We start from the raw sequence: 20,186 nt of genomic DNA on the forward strand, positions 1-20,186 counted from the left end.
ATGCACAGAGTACATTGGCTTGTGCCATTTTGCAGCAGCTGTACTGCTGTAAGTACGGTGTGGAAGAGTCACCACAGAGATCGAGTTGATGGACTTGGATTAGGCATTAGAACGGCCTCTCCTGGGAGATGGATCAGTTGCTCTTTATTAAGAGCTTATCCTTAAAAGGCTAAAATGCTTACAAATCTATAAAACGTTTCTGCCTTCTGCTGCAGTATACTTAATTATATACTGCTAGTTACTTAAGCCTTTACAGAAGTAAGTGAGTAACTGCCTGATTTACAAGGCGGAAAGCCAATGAAGTACGATTGCAGTGTGTTAAATGAATGCAAGTTACGCTGAAGTGTTTATTTCAGGCAGCTGCATTTCAGCAAGAGATTACAGTCCTTTACAGGTATGGCACTCATAGGAACAGTCAAGTTCTGGGAGGTGTAGTAGCAAAGAATGATTGAAGAAAAAGGATTTGGAAGGTTTCTTTTTTTTTTTCTTCTCGGCGTAGTTTGTCTCCTCACAACTTTGTGTCGTCATTGTTGTCACTGTCTGCTTTTGTAGAGGCAGCTGATTGTGAAGAGGAGGATGAGCTTGACTGCAGAGGAGTAACAAATAGATTCTGATTATTTTTAGTCTGTAAACATGCTTGATAGTCTGCAGTGTTATGAAGGACTCCTATTTTCATCTGCACTAATCATGTACTTGTTTGAATGGCAGAATGAGCCAACAAATGTGATTGTTGTTGTTCAAGCGCTCTTAGGTTAAGTACATTTAGAGACAAATTTGTTCAATAGATGTTTAATTCCCATACCTGCTGAATTTGCACACAGAAGTGGTGCTAACTTCAGGTCTGCAAAATGCAGCTTGGTGACTAAGAAACTTTTGAAAAAAAGCTTGCAGCTGGACATTTGCAGACAAGGCTAATCAAAAATGAATAGAAGACTGTATTGGTCTTATTCTTCCTTGTCTGCATCTTTTGCATGATGAGAAAAGAAGCATTTAAATATTTTAAGGCTGACCACATGGTGGGTTCAAAATGACTGTTTCAAGAAGGAATACCTTCCTGTTTTTCTGACTTTGGCCGTGCTTCAGATTCTTTTTAATGGCATGAAGTGAGTGAAATATTTTCAAGTTGTCACGTTTCCTAGAAAATGTCATGATAACCTATCAGTTGCTCTTCCTTCTACAAAATGATCTGGTTTGAAATATTTCACCTGATTTCCCCTAAAGTGGTTTATGCTTTTTGGTGTATTTAAGCACTTTTTTCCCTGTACTTTCAGGATTGTATTGCCTGTTTCCCATCTTCATTGAGGACTACTGTATTTGGATTATATTGTTCCATAAAATCTCTTGTATGTTCATCTTTTCTGTGATTTACTCTGGCATTAAAGATACTCACCTGTATTACGTGTGGGGAAAGGAAGAGTTGTTTATGATAATCAGACAACAGCTTCCCTTTTAGTAACGTTGACAAAAAGTTCTTTTCCTATCCCTTAGATGACCTCTCAACATCCACTTAATGCAGTATTACTTACCCTTTCCCTTGGTTCGGGTGAGTTTCTCTCTGGCTCTGAGAGGTTGTTTTCTTTATAAGCAAGAGGTTCAGAAGTGTCATGGACTGGCTCTGCCATAGAGGCTGTGATGGGAATGTTCTGGCCCTGGAAGTATTTGTAAGCATCTTTGCTGCACACCAGTAGCGTTAGTCTGTCACCACTATCTTGGATTCTTGCCACCACTTTGTCATAGGATTCATTGATCACGTTCACCCCGTTCACTTCCACCAAAAAGTCGTTATTTTCTACACCTGCTGTGTCAGCTGGCCCGTGGTTTTTTATCTGCAAAGGCAAGGTCAAACTGTGGTATTAGTATAAAACTTGGAAAGATGCGTTAACAACCGATGGTTAGCTAGACCACTGCGTTATGGCTTTCCTTACTATGGCAAAATAAGCGTGGGGGAGATTTGTGGGGCAGAAATGAATTGGAACAGGCAATAGGCTTAGACATAATAAACATAGAACCCATCGGTTTGAGATTTAAGATGCATCTTGGTTTTGACAGGCTTTCATTATAGAAACGTGGCATGGTAGCATCGTAAAGACAGAGGGAAAACTAATTTTCTTATTATTTGCATGTCCCTGTCCAGTAGGTTTAAAGTTAACTTACTACATTTCACAGATGCCTGTGCAATGAGTGGTACCCCTCCTCTCAAGAAAGCTAAAGGCACAAACATAATTTGAGACAGTAGAGGTTTGACTTTTGCCAGCTGTGGAATTCAGAGAAGTGAGGGTAGAGCAGGGCGAAAGTGTTTCTCTTACATTTAGGATGTTCTACAGTCAAAAAAAAAAAAAAATCTATTTAAAATACTAATTTTAGCATGCCAGCCTCATGAATAAAAGCAAAAATGATGCGAAAGCTGGATTCCCCTTCCCTCTAGACATCTAACAGAATGAGGAATGTTTTCTGGTGCTTATTTTTTATCTTGGTCCTACGATGTCAGTCTGACTTCAACAATTACATCTCTTATCTGAGAGCGATGGAGAAGAGACTTTTGTCTCCTGTGGCTTTTCTTGAATGTATTTGCAGGACGGAAGGGAGGAGGCTGTCCGACAGACTACCTGAGCTTTTCCTTGTTCCTCAGTCTACATTAGTACCTCATTGATGAACACTCCAGGCTTGTTCTTGATCATGTTTAACCTGAAGCCAAATCCACTAGGCCCTTTCACCATCTTGCAGATTCTTGGTTTGTGGTTCACTTTCTGCTCAGTGTGCAACTCCACTCTTTCATCTGTTTTACCTGGAGCTGGATCTTGTACTTTGTAGTAGTATAAGAAGGGGGAAATTTGAGCCTGAAAAAAACGACAAAAAAACTGTGTTAACATAAAAAACTTCTGTTGTGAAATCTGTAGTAGGCTTTCATGCTCAACATGTTCTGTTTGAAACCTTTTTAACGACTCAGCCTTGAGCTGCGATGAAGCACTTTTTGCTATTAATTTCTGGTTAAGTGGAAAACTACAGTCTTCATCTGTGAAAAGGGAATTTTGTTACTCGCTTTGTTCATAAATGGTTACACAGCTGCATAGCTCTGAATTTGCTGTCTTAAACTTCTAACCTTTCTTGTGGTGTGTTTAAATTTAGAATTGTTCCAATAGTGCCTATAAAAAATCTGGAAGAGGCCAAAAATTTGGGTGTTTAGTGAGTGACTTGCTGTATGTACAAATGCAAGGAAGGTTGCTGAAATATGGGTGTATCTTGGACATTTTCTGCAAGTTGAAGAAATGTCTGTTGGAGCAGACTGGTTGTTTCATTGCTGCATATGTCTCTTTATAATGATAGATTATCAATTCTTAGCAGTAGTTTGCATTTTTTTTACCAGTTTATACATGGCATCAGTCTCCTTATCCACTACCAAGAGTGTGGTTTTTGTCTCAGACTGCTTAATTTTTCCCACCACGCTTTCATGATCCAGACCATCCACTTGCTCGCCGTTGACAGCTACTAAGATATCATTGTCTTTGAGACCCGCCTTGGCTGCTGGGCTCCCAGAGTCAACATCCTTGATTACATGGTCTAAGATTAGAAGGGAAAAAAGATTGATGTGAAGGTGTATGCTTGGTAAGTTTAAAGACATTAAAATGCATGGCAAAGGCTAATTGTCAGAATTGTGCTTCGGGTTGAGACCGTTTCCTGATGTAGTGCTGTTTGCAACACATCTATATAGGACTTCTCCTAGATGACCAGTAAGAAGCCAAAGAGAATGAGGTCTGCAAACCTTGTACAGGAGAAAACGGTATAGTGAATGTCATGGTCTGTGCGTTAACTTGATTCTTACCACCAGTATTTTGTTCCATCCGTAGATAAAAGCCATAACCGTTTTTTCCCTTCTGGGTCTCAATAAGTCGTGGTTTGAGGGGAAGCAATCTTAGGTTGGCGCTCTCTTTGCTCAGTACCATCTTCTGGCTTCTGTAATAGTGGTCTGTTTCTTCATTTGAAAGTAGAAACATAACATGATTTTCAGACTTCTTTACCTGTGATAGTACATGTACAATCTCAGATGTCGCCCCTTCAACAACATGTGGGAATTGTAGATACTTTGGTAACTGATGTGCTGATACATACAGGTGTGTGGGTGCTGTTGGTGAATGAGCTATAAGGTGTAGGCCATGCTACTACAAGTTGATTTTATTTTTTTTCTCCAGTTGGAAATTTGGACCGTGACAAGATCTTGGGCACATATATGAGGAAACTTTCTGTATTTCATACTGTGTTCCTGACCTCTAGGGAATTAGCTGTAGAGTGCCATGAGAGTGGCATATGGTGCCAGTAGAGCCTCAGCAGATAGTGCTTGGCTTATCTAGATGTGGAACTCTACAATATAGACCTATCATGCTATCTATACCACTATTTTAGATTACAGTACAGGAGTCAAGTTTCAGTCACTCTTGGTCATCTTCCATCTCCCTGTATTACTGACTCTGAGGTTTTGGAGTTGTTTTTTTTTGTCTGTTCAACCTCTCCAAGTCTATCCTTCTCTTATTCCTTTCTAGTCTAATGGGCGCCCTCTTTACTCATCTTAACCAGCATCAGTGGAAAACAGTGTCTCCGGGAAACATGCACTGTTACAGCAGCTCAACAAAACACAGGTGTTGCATGGTTCCATAGTTGTTCGTGTGCACTGAATTGTGATGCAGGAATGCCAGACTGTGTACTGCCTGCCTTGTGGCTCTCTGAAATCTCTTCAACTCCAGCTGCGTTTTAGCAGTGCCAGTGGTGGAAAGCTGGAAGCCTCATTAGCAATTTTCTGTGCAGCTGAGGCCAAGTAGTGAAATTACTTGCACAGTAATTTTCATTAGTTTTGGACTTCCTAACAGGAGAAAGGAACTACTGTCTGAAGTCGTGAATTTTCCCTGTTCCATGCTAACTATATCATCAGAGAGTTCCCTCTCTTCCTGCCCTGAAAACCACATTTGGTGACTTGCCCTTCTACTATCAGGAGGACTTCCAGGACTTCTAGGAACAGAGCATGATTTATTTAATAGGGCTCCTGGCAGCAGTATACTTCTGTTATTTAAAATTCTTTGGACTGTCTTGATGGCAGTACTCATTCAGAGTCAGTTCAAGAGGCTGCTTGACAGCAGAGCCAAAGCGGAGGGGTACTCTGCTGTGTTGATGACACAAGAACAGTAGCTTCCAAGATTTACTGTGAAGCATTCAAATCAGCCAGACCTGCCTCCTCAGTAACCCTGACAGGTTGCTGTGAAAGTGGGCCAGAACAGAAGATGAATCAGTATACAAACAAATACCTTTTCCACCACTTCCTCGTGTGTGTCACTTTCCACATTTTTTCCATTGATTTCAATCAGGCGATCGTTATTTTGGACACCAGCCTTTGCAGCTGCTCCTTCTGATGAAAGCTCTACTATGAACAACCCCTTATGTCCTAAAATAAATGGAAACTCATTACACAGGGTAAGTACTGAAATATGCCTGAATTTAATGGTTAAGGAAACTCGGCACTGATGTCCTTAGAGACTCTTGGTCTCTCTTCATGTGCAGATTATGGTGGCACCACAGACCTTCCACATAGGCACACCTCTGTCTCTTATTCTGTCCTGGAAAAATCACTTCTGTGCGGGAGGGAGACTTTGGTTCACTCTCTACAGCTCAAACAATCTTTTCTTTTTCTACCAAGAGAGTGCCGAAGGGGCTGATTAAGATAGCTGAGAGGGATTTGATTCCTGCCTCCCTCCCCTCCCAGTCTGAAGTGAGGAGCTCCTTTTATTGTTGTTTTATACATTTCACAATTTCTTGTGCTTGGAAGGCTTCCATGTTTGGTCTTTTCGTTATATTGCATTCCAAAATACCCTCTTTAGAGGTGATGCTTTCCAGAAAACTTCCCTATCCTGTTGACTGGTCTTATGTGGAAGAGGTTCCAAATACCTTGCTTTCTAAATGAAATGACTTACAAATCAGGAAAAGTGTTTATTACAGCTGTCTAGAACCTCATATGCTGATTCCTGAGGTGAGGAATGGAACAGGACTTAATGTAGCATCTTGAGTGTATATCTGGTATTTGAGCAGGGACTGCAAATTTGGGTTTGGTAAGTGGGCTTAAATAACAAGCAGAAAATCGCTTATTCTTTTTATCTCTTTTTTCCCCCCATCTTTTCTCCACCCCATAAGAAATGTGGTTCTTGGAAAACCGTGCACTGCGCATGCTCTACAGAAATGGACTAGAGATGGATCTGAACTCATTTGGCTGCTTCTCACTTTCTTTCTGGTAGCAAGAGTGGTTTGTGTGTCCCCATTGGCCCCCACACGTTAATGGTGGCTGCCTCTGTCCCTGCTGACAATATGTATTTATATGCCATTTCTTCTCTCACCTTCTGTGGTTTTCAGAGAGAAGCCATAGCCTTTCTCCTCCTTTACTAGGTAGCAGAGCCGAGGTTGTGGAACTGCAGTGGTTGCTCCATTGGCCATGGGTGGTGGTGACCGGTGCTCCTGCTGCTGTCCTGTTGACACCTTTTGACTCAGCTCTTCCAAGTTCACTCCCTCCTTTTCTGCCTTTTGATAGGACGCGTCATCCAGAACAAGAAGTACAACAGAATTTCCACTGTTTTTCACAATCTCCACCACCTGTAGTGGACAAGGTGAAATGGCAAGTAGTTGTTCGAGCGATTGACCTAAAAGCTCTCCCCAGGAAGGGTTGCACTGTCTGCTGTTTTTGTTGTCTTATCCCTCTACTTATGCACTGTGGAGGCACCTCAAAGACATTTCATACCCGTGGTGGGTAATGAATGATGCAGGGAGATACTCAAAGCAGTTGACTCAGCTCTTGGATTTCCTAGGAAAAGATACCATAAAAACTGGAAGAGAAAGCTTGAGAAAGCTTCATATAGTGGCGGTGGCTGTGGGTAATGGGGGGAGTGGTATGGATCCCAGACTAAACAGAGATGTACCTGTGCATGTTCCTCCTTGTCTACAAACACACCATTAACCCTGAGGACTCTGTCTCCATCCTTCAAGCCAGCCTTTTCAGCTGGACTGTTCTTTTTCACGTCCCGGATGAGATGCCCTGCTGTGTCTTTCTCCATACGCAGGTAGAATCCGTAGGTCTTTTGGGGCTCTTTAGTCATTTTACATTCTCGGGGCTGTAGAACTGAAGTCATCTCTGCCAGACGGGATGGAAAAGATATGTGTGAGTAAAACCAGTAAGTTTACCTAGATGTGTTCCCTCTACATGCATATTGAGACAGTTTCCTTCAGGATTCTTGGGGTTTTGTTTCCCCGGAAATCCAGCTGTGCAGAGTTGAAGCTAGTTAACAAGGCTAGGGAGAAGAAAACGATCCCTTTTTCCTTGCCCTCCTCACTTTTCTTGTCTCCCTATCTCAAATGAAGTTAAGCAAGATGCAGAACTGGAAGAGAGAAGTTGTCTGCCTGTGAGAACATAGTGAAAACTGAGGTGAGGATTTAATACCAGAATTAAGTCTTACAGAAGGAAAAATAATGGCAGCACAAAAAATACTGGAATGCTATAGGAACCTTATCTGACAAAATGGGATTTCACATAATTGCAGAATCGTCAAGGTTGGAAGGGGCCTTGGATGTCATCTCGTCCAACCCCTAAGCTAAAGCAGGGCCACCTAGAGCCAGTTCCCCAGGACTAAGTCCAGACAGCTTTTGAATATCTGCAAGGACGGAGGCTCCATTATGTCTCTGGGCAACCTATGCCAGTGCTCAGTCATTCTTGTAGTAAAAAAAGCATCCTTACATTCAGACAGAGCCCCCCGTGTTTCAGTTTGTGCCCATTGCTTCTCATCCTGTCACCGGGCACTGCTGAAAATAGTCTGGCTTCATCTTCTTTGTACCCTTCATTTAGATATTTTTTTTATACATTGCTAAGTTTCCCCTGAGCCTTCACTCGTCCAGGTTGAACAGTCCCAGCTCTCTCAGCCTTTTGACTGTCTCCAAGGATGCGGAATCTACAACTTCTCTGGGCAACCTGCACAGATGGACGAGCAGGTGGGATCAAGGAAGAACCTCATTGTCCTAACCAGGCTTTCCTGTTCTTAGTTATTTTAACTAAACAAAATTAAGTTTCAGGAAATGACATTGTAACTGCAGTGTTATTGTTAATGAGTTCAGGAACCTCATGAAGTTCAAGAAAGTGAAGTGAAAAAAAATTTTGTATCTAGACCATGCAGAACAATACAGGCTGACGGCTGGCTGGCCAGTAGGCAGTGCTGCTGGGCAACACTCAAGTGCCCAAGTTGAACGTGAGTCAGTGGTGTAGCTTTGCAGTGAAGAAAGTCAACTGTACACTGGATGGTATCAGAACATAGCCAGCAGGTCAATAGAAGGTAGTGTTCCCCTGTCTTTGGCACTTGTGAGATCACATGCAAGTGTTGTCTCTGGTTTTGAGCTCCCTAGGTAATTGACATACTGGAGCTAGTCATAGAATCATTGAATCTTCATGGTTGGAAGGGACCTTTGAGATCATCGAGTCCAATCATACACACACAAAAAACCCCAAACCCCTACAATCTCTGCCACTAGAGCATGCCCTGAAGTGCCACATCTAGATGTTTCTTAAATACCTCTAGGGATGGTGACTCAACCACCTCCCTGGGCAGGCTGTTCCAGTGCCTGACCACTCTTTCAGTAAAGTAATTCTTCCTAATATCTAACCTAAACCTTCCCTGCCACAACTTCAGACCATTTCCTCTGGTCCTGTCGTTACTCACTTGGGAGGAGAGAGGCCAACACCCACCTCTCTGCAACCTCCTTTCAGGTAGTTGTAGAGGGCAATGAGGTCTCCCCTCAGCCTCCTCTTCTCCAAGCTAAACATGCCCAGCTCCCTCAGCCTCTCCTCATATGACTTGGTCTCCAGACCCCTCACCAGCCTGGCAGCTCTCGTCTGGGCACGCTCCAGCACTGAGGTGATTTCGGTTTTGGAACACTAAGGAGGCTGAGAGAGCTGTGTTTGTTCAGTCTTGGGAAGAGAAAGTAACGGGAAGATCTTGTTGATGTCTTCAACTGCCTAACTGGATTGTACAGAGAAAAAACTCTCTTGGAATTTAACAGTGGTAGGATGAGAAGCAACAGACACAGGCTGCAGCAAGGGAAATTCCAGTTAGACAGCCATAAGGACAGTTTTTAATCTTGGGGGCGGTCAGATACTAGAAGAGGTTCCCAAAGATGCTGTGGAATCTCCATCCTTTGAGATACTTACCTGAATGGGGCCCTGAGCAACCTGATCTAAGTTTGGCCCTGCTTTGTATGGGATGTTGGACTAGGTGACCTCCAGAAGTCCCTTTCAACCTAAAGTCTTCTGTGCTTTTATGATGAAATGAAACTCTGGTTTGGGTAATGCATATCATTATCAGGAATACTATGGGCTCAAAGTAAGCAATAGTTGTGACCAGGGAACAACTCCAAAGATAGTTGTTTTGGGAACTGCTGCCGAAGATCCATGGTGGTAGAGGAACAAGACAAATGAAGACAGCTTCCTCCAATTGGAAATTCCAGGTAATTAGCAAACTTGATTTGTATTTTACTGGAAAGGTATTTTTTTTTCTGCCTCTTTCTACTGACAGAAGTCTGTCAAAAGGCCAAAGTTGCATTGCAGAGATCAGCCGTTAACCACAGCCTAATAAATACTGAGAAAATTAATCTCTTTCCATGTAAAGATTTCTTTGCAACTCTGTGGTTTTTCTTCTGTGTTTATATCACCTCTGTGACTAATATACGTGGAAACTGGCTTTTTTTTCTTTTCCTTTTTTTAGAAGTAGCTGTCAGTCAAATCCTTCCATGATAGCAGCCTACTTGCAGCACCACCTCTGTGGCTACCTGCACTACAGACTGTTTGCTCTTGAAGCTGAAAGTGCGTTGTTGAGGTTGGTTGGGCAGCACGTAGAACAGTGTGGATGTGCAGTGGGGGTTTGACACAGGTGTCACTGAAACTGGGGGATATGGGGAATTTCAGCGTGCAGGGATGGGAAGTCTACAGATCATGATTCGCTTGTTCCCCTCTTGCTTTTTTGAGTCTCCGTGCAGTTGCACTGTGACTGGCTCCACGTAGGCGTGGACTGCCTTATTATTTGGATAATGTTTGGAACACATCAGACTATATTGATCACAATTACAACTCAAAGCAGTTTTTCTTGACAAACACTGGGAATCTGGGCTAATTCCTGAAGTTAACATGCAAAACTAGTGGTACGCAAAGCTGAAGAAGCAGTGGGCTTTTATGGGAAAGATTACTTATTCATATTTAGAAATGGAAGGAAGGTTACAGTGCACCACATGCTACTCCTTTTAATCCCTGAAAGCTTTACATGCGAAATTATTTGGATCGTAAAAATGATTTTTCTAAGGGAAGAAAGATTAGCAAAAAAGGAATTTCTTACCTGTATGTCTGTGTGGAGCAGCCTTCCCAGGAATTCTCTTTTGCTGTCCCTCCTGTGGCTGTACCTATAAGTAAGGCTGGACTTTGATTGGGCAAAGGTTGATTTAAAAGATGATTTATTTAACCAAGTTTCACTGAATGTATTCAACACCTTGATAAGATGCCTTGTCCTTGTCTGAAGAAGTGCTAATCACATGCATTTCTCAGCAGCTCTGAAATTTGTTCTGCTGATAATTATACTCAAAAACTTGGTGAAGGAGGTCATCCAAGGCAAGCCTGATCTTTGCTCTGGGCAAGAGCCTTGTCCAGCTATAAGGAATGTCTTAAAGGGAGCAGGTTTGGATTGTGGTGGGTTGACCTGGGCCAGCAGCATTTGACTGCAGATCAAGAGGTTACTGGTTCAAATCTGTGCACCCCATGTTGGGTGCCAGAACAATGATTGTGACAGGTTAACCTTGGCCAGCAGCCAGATGCCCACTGAGCTGTTCTTACTGCCCTCCTATGCAGGACTAGGGGGAGAAAATAGTATGAAAAAGCTTGAGGAACTCAAGATAAGGACTAACTGGGAGAGATACAACTAAAAGATGACCTCATGACTGAGGGGTGGCCCTGACTCTTGAGGCCATCACACATGTGAAACATGCACTGCAGTCAAGCAGCCTGTGTGAGTAAAGTCTCCCTGGGATAGAGGGAGGGAGGTGGCTGGGATATCAATATGGTGAGGCCTGGCAAATTGGCTGCACTGGACCACTGCTGTGAACCCGCCAAAGCAAGCGCTATGTGCTTACCATTGTGGAAGGGCCTACTGGGTGATGGGAGACATACCCTGTAAACCGTGCCATTGCTTGAAATGCCATCCCAAGCTTGAAAGGCCCCAGAAAGAATCGAGTCAAACAGTGCCACTCATTTCTGAAATAACCTCATATACTCCTGGGCCAAGAAATAGGGCGTTGGGTGTTTGGCTATTGGTTGGGGTCAACCCACCGCAAGGGCATATCTTATCTAGTGGCCATAAGCATCTGCAGGATATGCTTATAGACACGAGTTAAACTGATGATGTTTCTAATGTGGTGGAAAGCCTCCAAATTTGAGTCTTGGTATACCAAGATATTTAATGAATTGACCCTGTGAAATTCTTGTTAAAAAATCTCATTCAATTTTAGAAAGCTTTAAAATGACATATTTCCCTCATTAACTTGCTGTGGAGTTGGATTATTAGAAATAATACCTGTGTTTTCCCTGGCTGTCTGCTCCAACTGTTTAATTCAAAGGAAAGGTAATAGAAATAAGTGTAACGTAAATGTGCTGCATCAGAACAGTCATTGATGTTATAAAAGCCTTACTGTAATCCACTTACTCTAAGTGGATTTACAAGCCTGTTGTGACTAGGAGTTGTTCCTCTTTGTATGACATACAATCGAAAAACCGAAGTAAGTGAGCCCCAATGTTGTAAGCACCAGAGAAGTCAGACCCTGCCCTGTCCTCTCCTTGCGATCTTTCAGACAAGTGAGACAAAGACTGGATGAGGAGGGATGCAGAGAAGGGGAATCACAGTGGCTCATAGTTTTGTGGCTAAGCACAGTGCAGATAGGAACACAAAGAAGGATCTTAGGTCAGCATACAAGGAAACAACACAGCATTTGAAGCAAGATGTACTTTTTTCATTGTAGTGCCACTTTGAGGTCATTTTGGGTCCAGACAAGATTTTTCGAAAATAAGGTGCTACACAAATGTAAAATTTTAGCGAAACATAGAAACATTCTGTGTTTCTAGAAGGGGAAGTATGGTCATGCAGCAGTTTCAAAAGGCTTTGAAAAGAAAGTTGAGGGAGGAAGGTCTAGCAGTCAACAGACTACTTAAGCTTATGGTGTGGTGAATGATGAAACGTTAGAAAATATGAATGGCAAGGGGTTGAGTTTGAGTTGAGGCTGGTGGTTAGCCCTAAGGCCATGACAACAGGTTGAATGGGATGCTGATGACAAGGTGCAAGGAGGATGTACCTCTGTGTGCACTGAAGAACAAGACCCTGCATTTCTTAGAGCTGATCTTTGCATGTGCGGGACTGAGCTGTAAATTGTATGGAAGATGTACTAATGCATCCAATGCTGACAAGCCCTTGAGGACAAAAATTCTCCTATCCTTCCACCAGTAGAATGAAAATTATTTAAGAATGGATCAGCGTAAAGGCAGCTTGCAATATCTCCTCTTCTGGTTCTTGAGCCTTTTCTAAGAGTGTTCTCAAGCATATTCATGCAGCGACAAAAATAAGCAACCTAAAAAAATAAAAGAGGATTTTTACCTTTTAACACTTTGGGAAAAGTGATAAAACCTGGGAAAACCTCTGAATTCATAGTATTCTTGTATTACAGGAGTTGGCCACAGTGACTTAGGTGGTGTGGTTCTGTTAGCACAGGGACCAGACTTTGGCACTGGGTCTGCTTTCTCCAAGGTATGTCTCTTTTCATCTATAGTCTGGATGGAGTAACGTAAGGACCTTTGTTCCTATCCTCGTTGCATTCTTTTGTGGGTTAACATCTACAAAATATTTTCAATCATCCTTTTTACCAAGGTTTTTCTGATGTTTGGTTAGAAGAAATTCTGTGATACTTACCTGTGTTACCAAAAATTATCAGAAATAAGCATTTTCTAGTAGTTGTAAGTGATCACATGGTTTACTCAGCATGTTGGTAAATTGAGAGAAGCACCTGTGTTCTTAACTTTGGTACTTGTTAGGATCTCTGGCATGAGTAAATTCACAGGTTTTGGTAAGTTCTAGCCTCCTTCCCCCAAAGCAAAAACTTCTCACTTTCTAGTGCTTCCAGGAGGCCACCTGGAATAAAGCACTGACTGTAGAGATGTTTTGGTATTGCCTGTCTGAAGCATCTTATTTTGATCCTCTGGAAGGCTTTCCAAGGAGCTGACTTGAGCACATAGCAGTAACAGAAAGTGCCTCAGCATCCTTGTCCACGCATTCTTCTGAACAACCTGAAGAGCTGCCTAACCTCAAGGAAGGGTGGATGTGTCCTCTGCTGGCAAGTGGGCAATGGTGACAGTAAAGGTAATGTTTTTTTTCCCATTAGGTGCCTGAAATAAGATGAGATCTGTGCTGTACCTGTTCTAGTAGCCTGAGACTGGGGGTACAGGTGGCTTGTTCCAGAGTCTCAGAGTGCTGGCAGAGTGCTGCAGAGTGGAGAGACCCAGACCTGGCCCAGTTGATATTGTGCCAGGGGGTAGTTTCAGCAAGTGACATTTACCAAAGTCTCGCTCTTTGCCAGGAAGTATGTGGCCCGGGTCACTTCCTGGCCCTGTGTGGGACACAGACATGAGGAGAGTGTGTGCCCGTTTGCCAGAAGGATGGCCCTTATTTAACTTACTTATTCACATCTGAAGAGTTTATACAGATTCCTGATTTTATTTTTTAAAAAAGGAGAGAAAAAAAAAAAGGTGTCGCTAGCCTCTGGCTGACTTCTAATTTTTTTTTATAAGCAGTTTTGGTTTTTTAAATTGTGACTCACCAGGTTGTGTTAAGAGATGGTGAAGAAACCGCTTTCATGGCCATTCCACTGGATGAGAGGAGTAGAAACCAGAGCTGTTAATGAAAGATTGGTGAAGTAGGTATTTAATGTTTATAATACAAGCGTAAAGTTACAAAGGTCAGTCGACTAAAAGCTACTTTTTGTTATTAACACAGTTGTGCAAGGAGTCCCACCCTAAATTTGAATGAATATAGTTCATATATTTGGTTCTGAAAATAAAGCGCTCAAATGATATGCATCAGTGCCAGCATTGTTCTATTGACAAAAGGTTTATGTGGATATTTTGCTGTAAAAACATTCCCTCTCCTAAATCTTGATAATGGTGATTATACCAATCACAGCTGAACTTTCTTGCCTGGGAGCACGTACATCCCTTAAAAATCGATATAATGAGGATTTCTGAATAGTGCTTTTTTACCTATATTGCTTACTGCATATTTGCCGACCGCAAGCTCACTAGCGTCCTTGCAGTGCCACCCTTTTCTTGGATTCATGACAAACAAGCAGTTCGTGAAAATTCATTTTCAAATGCAGCGTGTTGGGCGAATACAGGCTCATTTGTGTCCTCTGCTGACTCCAGCTGGGACAATTGTAAAGCTGTCCCCTACTCCCTGCAGAAAATGATGCCCCTGCAGCTGAGTTCCGGAAAGGCGGTACGCCTGGACTAAGGCCACCCTGCAACCCAATGTATTAACAAGAGGCAACATCACCGTCAATTTGTATAAGTACACAAGGCTGTGAACTGTGATGGCTGAAGACTGATTTGCAGCCTCTTTCAGGCAGAAATATGCTCCCTGAAGAAGCTGCTGTTCCCATCCGAGGGGGCAGCAGCCTCTTCAGCTAAGTCTTTCCTTCCACAGCTACGTCTGACAGGGATTGTGAACCGGAGCCTTGGACTGTTTTAAGGTCTCCTTCAGTAGAGTAATATGAAGGCATATTTTATTTGTTCTTGTATTTAAGTTGTTCAAAATCAGTGCGGCCCTTTCCCTTTGCCCCTTATTTTGCCAGTGACGGTTTTTCCACTCTAGTTTGGCAAGTATTATATAAAGCACCATGTGATTTGGTAATGGGAGTATTTGGTTCACTGAAGTCCTCCTTAATCATGAGGCAAAGTCCGTTTCGACTACCAAATGAATATTCATCAGTCATCCTGCACACAGCCAAGCGGTAATTAATTCTTTCTCTTCTGGTGACCACATGCTCCTGATATGGTAAAGAATGTCAGGGAAAGAAAAGGGGAAGCAAACAGGAATGACACTGCAGTCCTGCTGGATTGCAGGCTTGCAGAGGAAGGGGAGAATACCCCTCCTTCGAGCATTTTGGGCTTATGTCTTCCTTAAAAATGGGGGAGGGAAGAAACAAATCATTTGCTGTCCCTGTGTTTGCAGCAAAGAAAGGTATTCTGTTATCCCCTGGACCTGTCAGTGAGGAATTATAGTGGCAGACATCTTCCCCCAGGCTTTGCTCTTTGGGCTTTAAATATTGAATCGTCTTCCCTAGTGACCTTTTTACTGGAGAATATAAACTATAAACAATGCTTTCTTCTTTAGCTGTTCAACAGATACTCTGTATTGATTGTGAATTTGGGCTTTTAGATGCAGAATTCTTTACAGAGTTAACTGTGAGATGTGCCTGTGGAGCTTCTTTTTCTGTGATGTCAGGCTGAAATCAGTGTTAAAATCTGGAAATTCCTGCTGAGGCAGAAATTTGAAGGTCTCGAAAATGAGGAATTATGTGAGCTAAGTAGACTTTCTGGTGGAGCTATGTGTTTGTTCATAGTAAATGGCTGTAGGAAGGCATATATATTCACATGCATGTACAGCAATCAGGCTGTCTGCAGGACTGTTTGCATAACAGCAGCTGAAGTTGGTTTGATTAATGCTTCTCAAATAGCAACACCTTTGGAATTCTTGTCTTCCCTCTGGCACTCATAACGTGGGAAGACTTCTTTCCAGCCTCTTCTGTTGGGCGTTTTCTAGACATGTATTTCTTCGATCCTGCTTTTTAATTGCAGTATCATTCAGTCGTCTTTGGATGTGCAAGATGCTGAGACATAAAAAATAATGTTATAAATCTACTAGTCTGCCTTTTTCCATTCAGCACATGGAGCTTTGTTTTTTCTAGCGTATATTCCTTATAAAACTGTTCTTTTTCCTGATCTGTGAAAGAAGAGAATAAGTTACTTAGATCTCAGCTGCATGTGCATTTCTTGCCCTCTGGAGACGGATTTCTGAATTCGACAGTAGACCGTGTTCCTTTTCTTTTAAGCTTTTGAGATGTATAAATAAGAATTACTATGTCTACTTCACTATTTTCTTTAAGGAGCATGAGGAAGAGGTGCTTACACAATCACTACAGAAAGCATATACTCTTCCTCCAAAAATACAGCCCCGTGAGACAGGGAGTATCCAGGCCTAAGGCTTTGACAGCAGCAAGCGTGAATCTCTTTCTCTTCCCATCTCCCCTTCCTCTTCCTGCTGCCTGTGTCCCGTCTTGTCCCACGTCATGTCCCACCTCCCCCCCCAAGTCTGTTATCCGTCGAGGAAGTGTCCTTAATTTCTGTATTAACCTCTATATTATTGAGTATTTAATTTCACTCTGTCAGTAAAGGCACTATGCTGATATTTCATTACCCTAAGCTCAGGCTGAGCTGCCGTGTGGAGGGGTAAGGAGCACTAGCCTCAGCAAATATAAGGGATGTTGCTTCATGTAATCCAGGATAATTATTTTGACTCTTCTGCATGCCAAGGACCTAACATTTGCCTCAGATTTCTTACTGGGTGCGTTCACTCTTGCTACAAGAAGGATTTAAATTGGAATAGCATTCATTTACCTGTCTTTCTGAGATCAGTGATCATAATGGAAAGTCTGAATGTAGCCTTGAAGGCAAAGAGAAATACAAACTTCCTGTAGAAGTTTCCATCTTCTCGGTCACTCTCTGTTTGCTTTTGTGTTGGGGGAACTATTGTGTTCTGCTCTGATGAGGCTTATACGATGCTTATAGAACTGTTAATAGAAACGTGGGGGTGGATAATGCCTGCTCTTTATTAGTTCTTGTCACTTTGTGGCTTTGAAAGGCTTGTTTTCTGTTGCCACAAAAAGGAAATGGCTACTGCTATGCCTGGCACTGCAGAAATGCAGAATGCAGCCCTTTTCCTGTGCAACTATCGAAAACCGTTATTGTAAGCTTTGAGAGGAATATAGATCTAGACACTGTTTGAACCCAAGATTACTTAATTGTAAGGAAAAAAAAATAGTATAAAAATAAATTATTTAAATATGATGTAAAAGTTAATAATGAGCTTATATTTATTAATTTAAAATCCCCTTCAAACAAGTCAGACATAGATCCAAATATGGATCCTACCAGAAATCCATGCCTAAGTACTAAGGAGAGAATAAATCTCCGTCAAATGCATGCATGGAAATAAGGTTGGTTTGGTTGTAAGGGTAAAGCTGGTTTTGGTGACAGTAGAGTTTGTCTCTCTGATTTCAGCTGGAAGATGACACTCAAACTTTCTAGGGAAATACCCACTTACATCTTAGTTTATTGCCTGTCTTGAAGATCATCCTAAGTGGCATGACTGTATCAGAGCCTAAAAAGCAAAGTGATTCTGAAATGCTGAACTGGGTTCAGAGCTGGAGCAAGCGTGACATGCCTTCTCAAGACGCAAAGACCAGAAAAGGAAAAATTCTGTTACCCACAAGACATAGCTGAAGTTATATTAAGCTGTTTGCTTGGACAGGTCATCCAGAGGAGGAAGAATTTAAAGATTTATGTCACTGGGGAAGCCAGCATAAGCCTGAATGAAACTCGTGTGTGTGGCAGTAAGCTCAGCGGAATCTGAGTCCATATAGCCAAAGACAAGATCCCAAGCAGTTTAATTCTGCTCTCTTTTGCTTTTTGTTTTGCCTTTGTGGTGTTGGGGGATGAAATTTGTACTATTTGTTCAATCTCTTGGATTATTTCATTTGTCTGTGCACATGAGAGATGCCCAACAGAGTCCTTTAATGATTTCCTAAATTTAAACCACAACGTGTCACTGAGCCAGATTCTCTTGTGTTAACGGTTGTATTTTAACCTGCTGCTATGTGATTTGACTGTCATGCCTTCTTAAAGCCCACTGTATCCTTTTGAAGAAAAGGATGATGGAATAAGAACCCTCCGTAACTGTGTTTGGTGACAGTTAGGTGTAAGGAAAAAGCAGCTAATGGACACTTAAATGAGGTAGACATTTATATTAAGTAAGGGAATTGAAACTGAAGGATGTTGTCATTGTCTTAAATTCTCCTAGGGTTAACTTGGTGAGGCATGATAATCTGGTATATTAGTTTGAGGGTTTGATCACTTGCCTATGTTAGTCTCTTGATTCACTGTAATACTGCGAAGTTATATGTTTAATCAGCTTAGAAAACAGCGGAGCATTGATTTCTCAAGGTTTGCTTACTTTTGTGTTATTGAGGTTATTGTGAAGTTTTGTGATTGAGATGTTATTAATGAGATGCTGTGATTGAGGTTATTAATTTTACTGTTTTGATTTTTAAAAAATGAAAAAAGGAGGTGCATCTTTTCACTAATTGGTATCTGGACCTATTCTCTTTACAGTTACAGAATACATATATCTTGAAGTACAAAATTTGTAAGCTCTTTGTGTTCTCTCCAAAATTAGTTCTAAATTCCTTCACAGCATGATTAATAGAAATAATGACCCCTGTGGAAAAAAGCCTTATGTTTTAATTAAGTATGGAACTCTTTGGTTTTGATGTTTTGGGCTTTTCTTGTTTGGTTGGTTGGTTGGTTTTTGTTTATTCTAGATATAAGAAAGTACCAATGACAGCCCATTTGTCATTTATAAAAGCCAATGTATAAAATGGACAATGATGAAGCAGTATTCTACAAAAGCAAACCCAGCAAACTAGGTTTTAGTAAAGCGGGAGGGTGAAAGGGTGTCTTTTGGTCATCATTGAGTTGTAGACCAATGCATCCAAAATGCAATCCTGCCATGTGATCATGGCAAAGACAAGTACCTAGTACAGACTCCAAGCAGGATTATTAGAAATCCAGAGCATGTGGTGCACAGCTGTGGCATGCCTGTTCCTGGTGCACTTGTGTCCAAAGTGGTGAAAGCGCGGTTCCAGACCGCCTAGAGGATACATCCTTCTTCACAGATTTGTTGAGGACCAGGCTTTTCCACCATCTCATTTACAGAGATAAAAGCTGGAGCTGTCAGGATTTGGTTCTAGGAAAACTTGGTACATCTTCTGGAATGCCTTTTTGGAACCTCTGTTGTAAATATAGAATATGGTGTTATCTAGTTAAAGATCGGAACTGCTTGATTTGACTTGGTTATTTCTTGTACATGTTTTTCATCATGACTATATGTTTTTCATTTGTAGTAGATCATTTAGGTGAAACTGAACTTTACTTCCTCTCTTGCTATCTGGATATGATTTGCATACCACTAAGACAAATTCTGGAATTTGCCTTATTTGAAATTTTTCTTTCAATATCATGGGTATGTATACATGAAGGTGACAGTCCAAAGCAGCCCCAGGACATGTGTTTTTAGGGCATGTATTTCTTGCATATTGCCTATTTCTTAAAATTTTTTTTAGTTAAACAAAGTAGGATGAAAATATCAGGATTGCAACAGCTAAAATCTATCTATGGTTTTATATTTTGATTTAATGTAAAAACACACGAGAGCTGAAAGCAGCAGCGTTATTATTTTTTTTTTAATTTTATTTCATGAGGGTGTAGATTCCTAAAGCAGGAAATACATAGGATACATGAGGACACTGGAGAACATAGTGTCTGACCTCATGATCTATATTTTTCCTTGCCCTGATATATCTTTGGCTTGCAATCTTGTAATGAAAATTTGTTAACTGTTGTATTGAATCTGATGGATTTACTAATGCTGAGACATCTGAGAAGATCTCACTTGCCTTAAAACAATGGGCACCTATTCAGATTTACTCAGGAAGTGGAACTTTGCTACTTGCTTTTTGGGTTTTTTTTGTATGTTTCAAATAGAGGATTTTTTCCTCTTTTAAGCTCTGTTTGAAGTAACATGGTGGGTATGCTCGGGGTCATTCCATTGCACCCTCAGTATTTTCCTATGTTACTCATCTCAGATGCCTGTCGAGAACGTAGGCGCAGCTCACATTGCTGGCTTAAAGCCTCCCTAGGCCTTTCTCAAATAAAAATGCTGTTCACTGCCCTATTTCTGAGGAGGAACCTCAGACGTGTT

General features: G+C 41.6%; 2 protein-coding genes across 2 annotated transcripts in view; one reads left to right on the forward strand and one right to left on the reverse strand.

Annotated features, from left to right (window-relative positions):
• Positions 1–363: 363 nt before the first annotated feature.
• On the reverse strand, positions 364–10,417 carry PDZK1 (PDZ domain containing 1). Its single transcript, XM_074599048.1, has 9 exons — positions 10,398–10,417; positions 6,948–7,159; positions 6,372–6,624; positions 5,292–5,428; positions 3,821–4,016; positions 3,362–3,558; positions 2,643–2,837; positions 1,527–1,826; positions 364–586 (listed from the first exon to the last, which is right to left on the reverse strand). Exons 2-9 carry the CDS (start codon positions 7,155–7,157, stop codon positions 509–511), a joined length of 1,566 nt encoding a protein of 521 aa, XP_074455149.1. The 5' UTR covers positions 7,158–7,159; positions 10,398–10,417; the 3' UTR covers positions 364–508.
• Positions 8,882–20,186, forward strand: part of LOC141747928 (cell surface glycoprotein CD200 receptor 1-B-like) — a 40,342-nt gene continuing 29,037 nt past the window's right edge. The window contains exon 1 of the mRNA XM_074599009.1: positions 8,882–9,884. The gene's annotated coding sequence lies outside the window, so the exon portion shown is untranslated. The remainder of the gene's footprint in view (positions 9,885–20,186) is intronic.

The sequence above is a fragment of the Larus michahellis genome, chromosome 1, assembly GCF_964199755.1.
Source record: "Larus michahellis chromosome 1, bLarMic1.1, whole genome shotgun sequence".
NCBI lineage: Eukaryota > Metazoa > Chordata > Aves > Charadriiformes > Laridae > Larus > Larus michahellis.

Bases quoted from the DNA above. Each gene is read 5' to 3' on its own strand.
- PDZK1 (XM_074599048.1), bottom strand. From the start codon at position 7,157: ATGACTTCAGTTCTACAGCCCCGAGAATGTAAAATGACTAAAGAGCCC. The intron at 3,559-3,820 runs GTAAGAATCAAG...TTCTAATCTTAG, and splicing joins GATGGAACAAAATACTGGTG to ACCATGTAATCAAGGATGTT. The intron at 587-1,526 runs GTAAGTAATACT...ACTCCTCTGCAG, and splicing joins CACCCGAACCAAGGGAAAGG to TCAAGCTCATCCTCCTCTTC.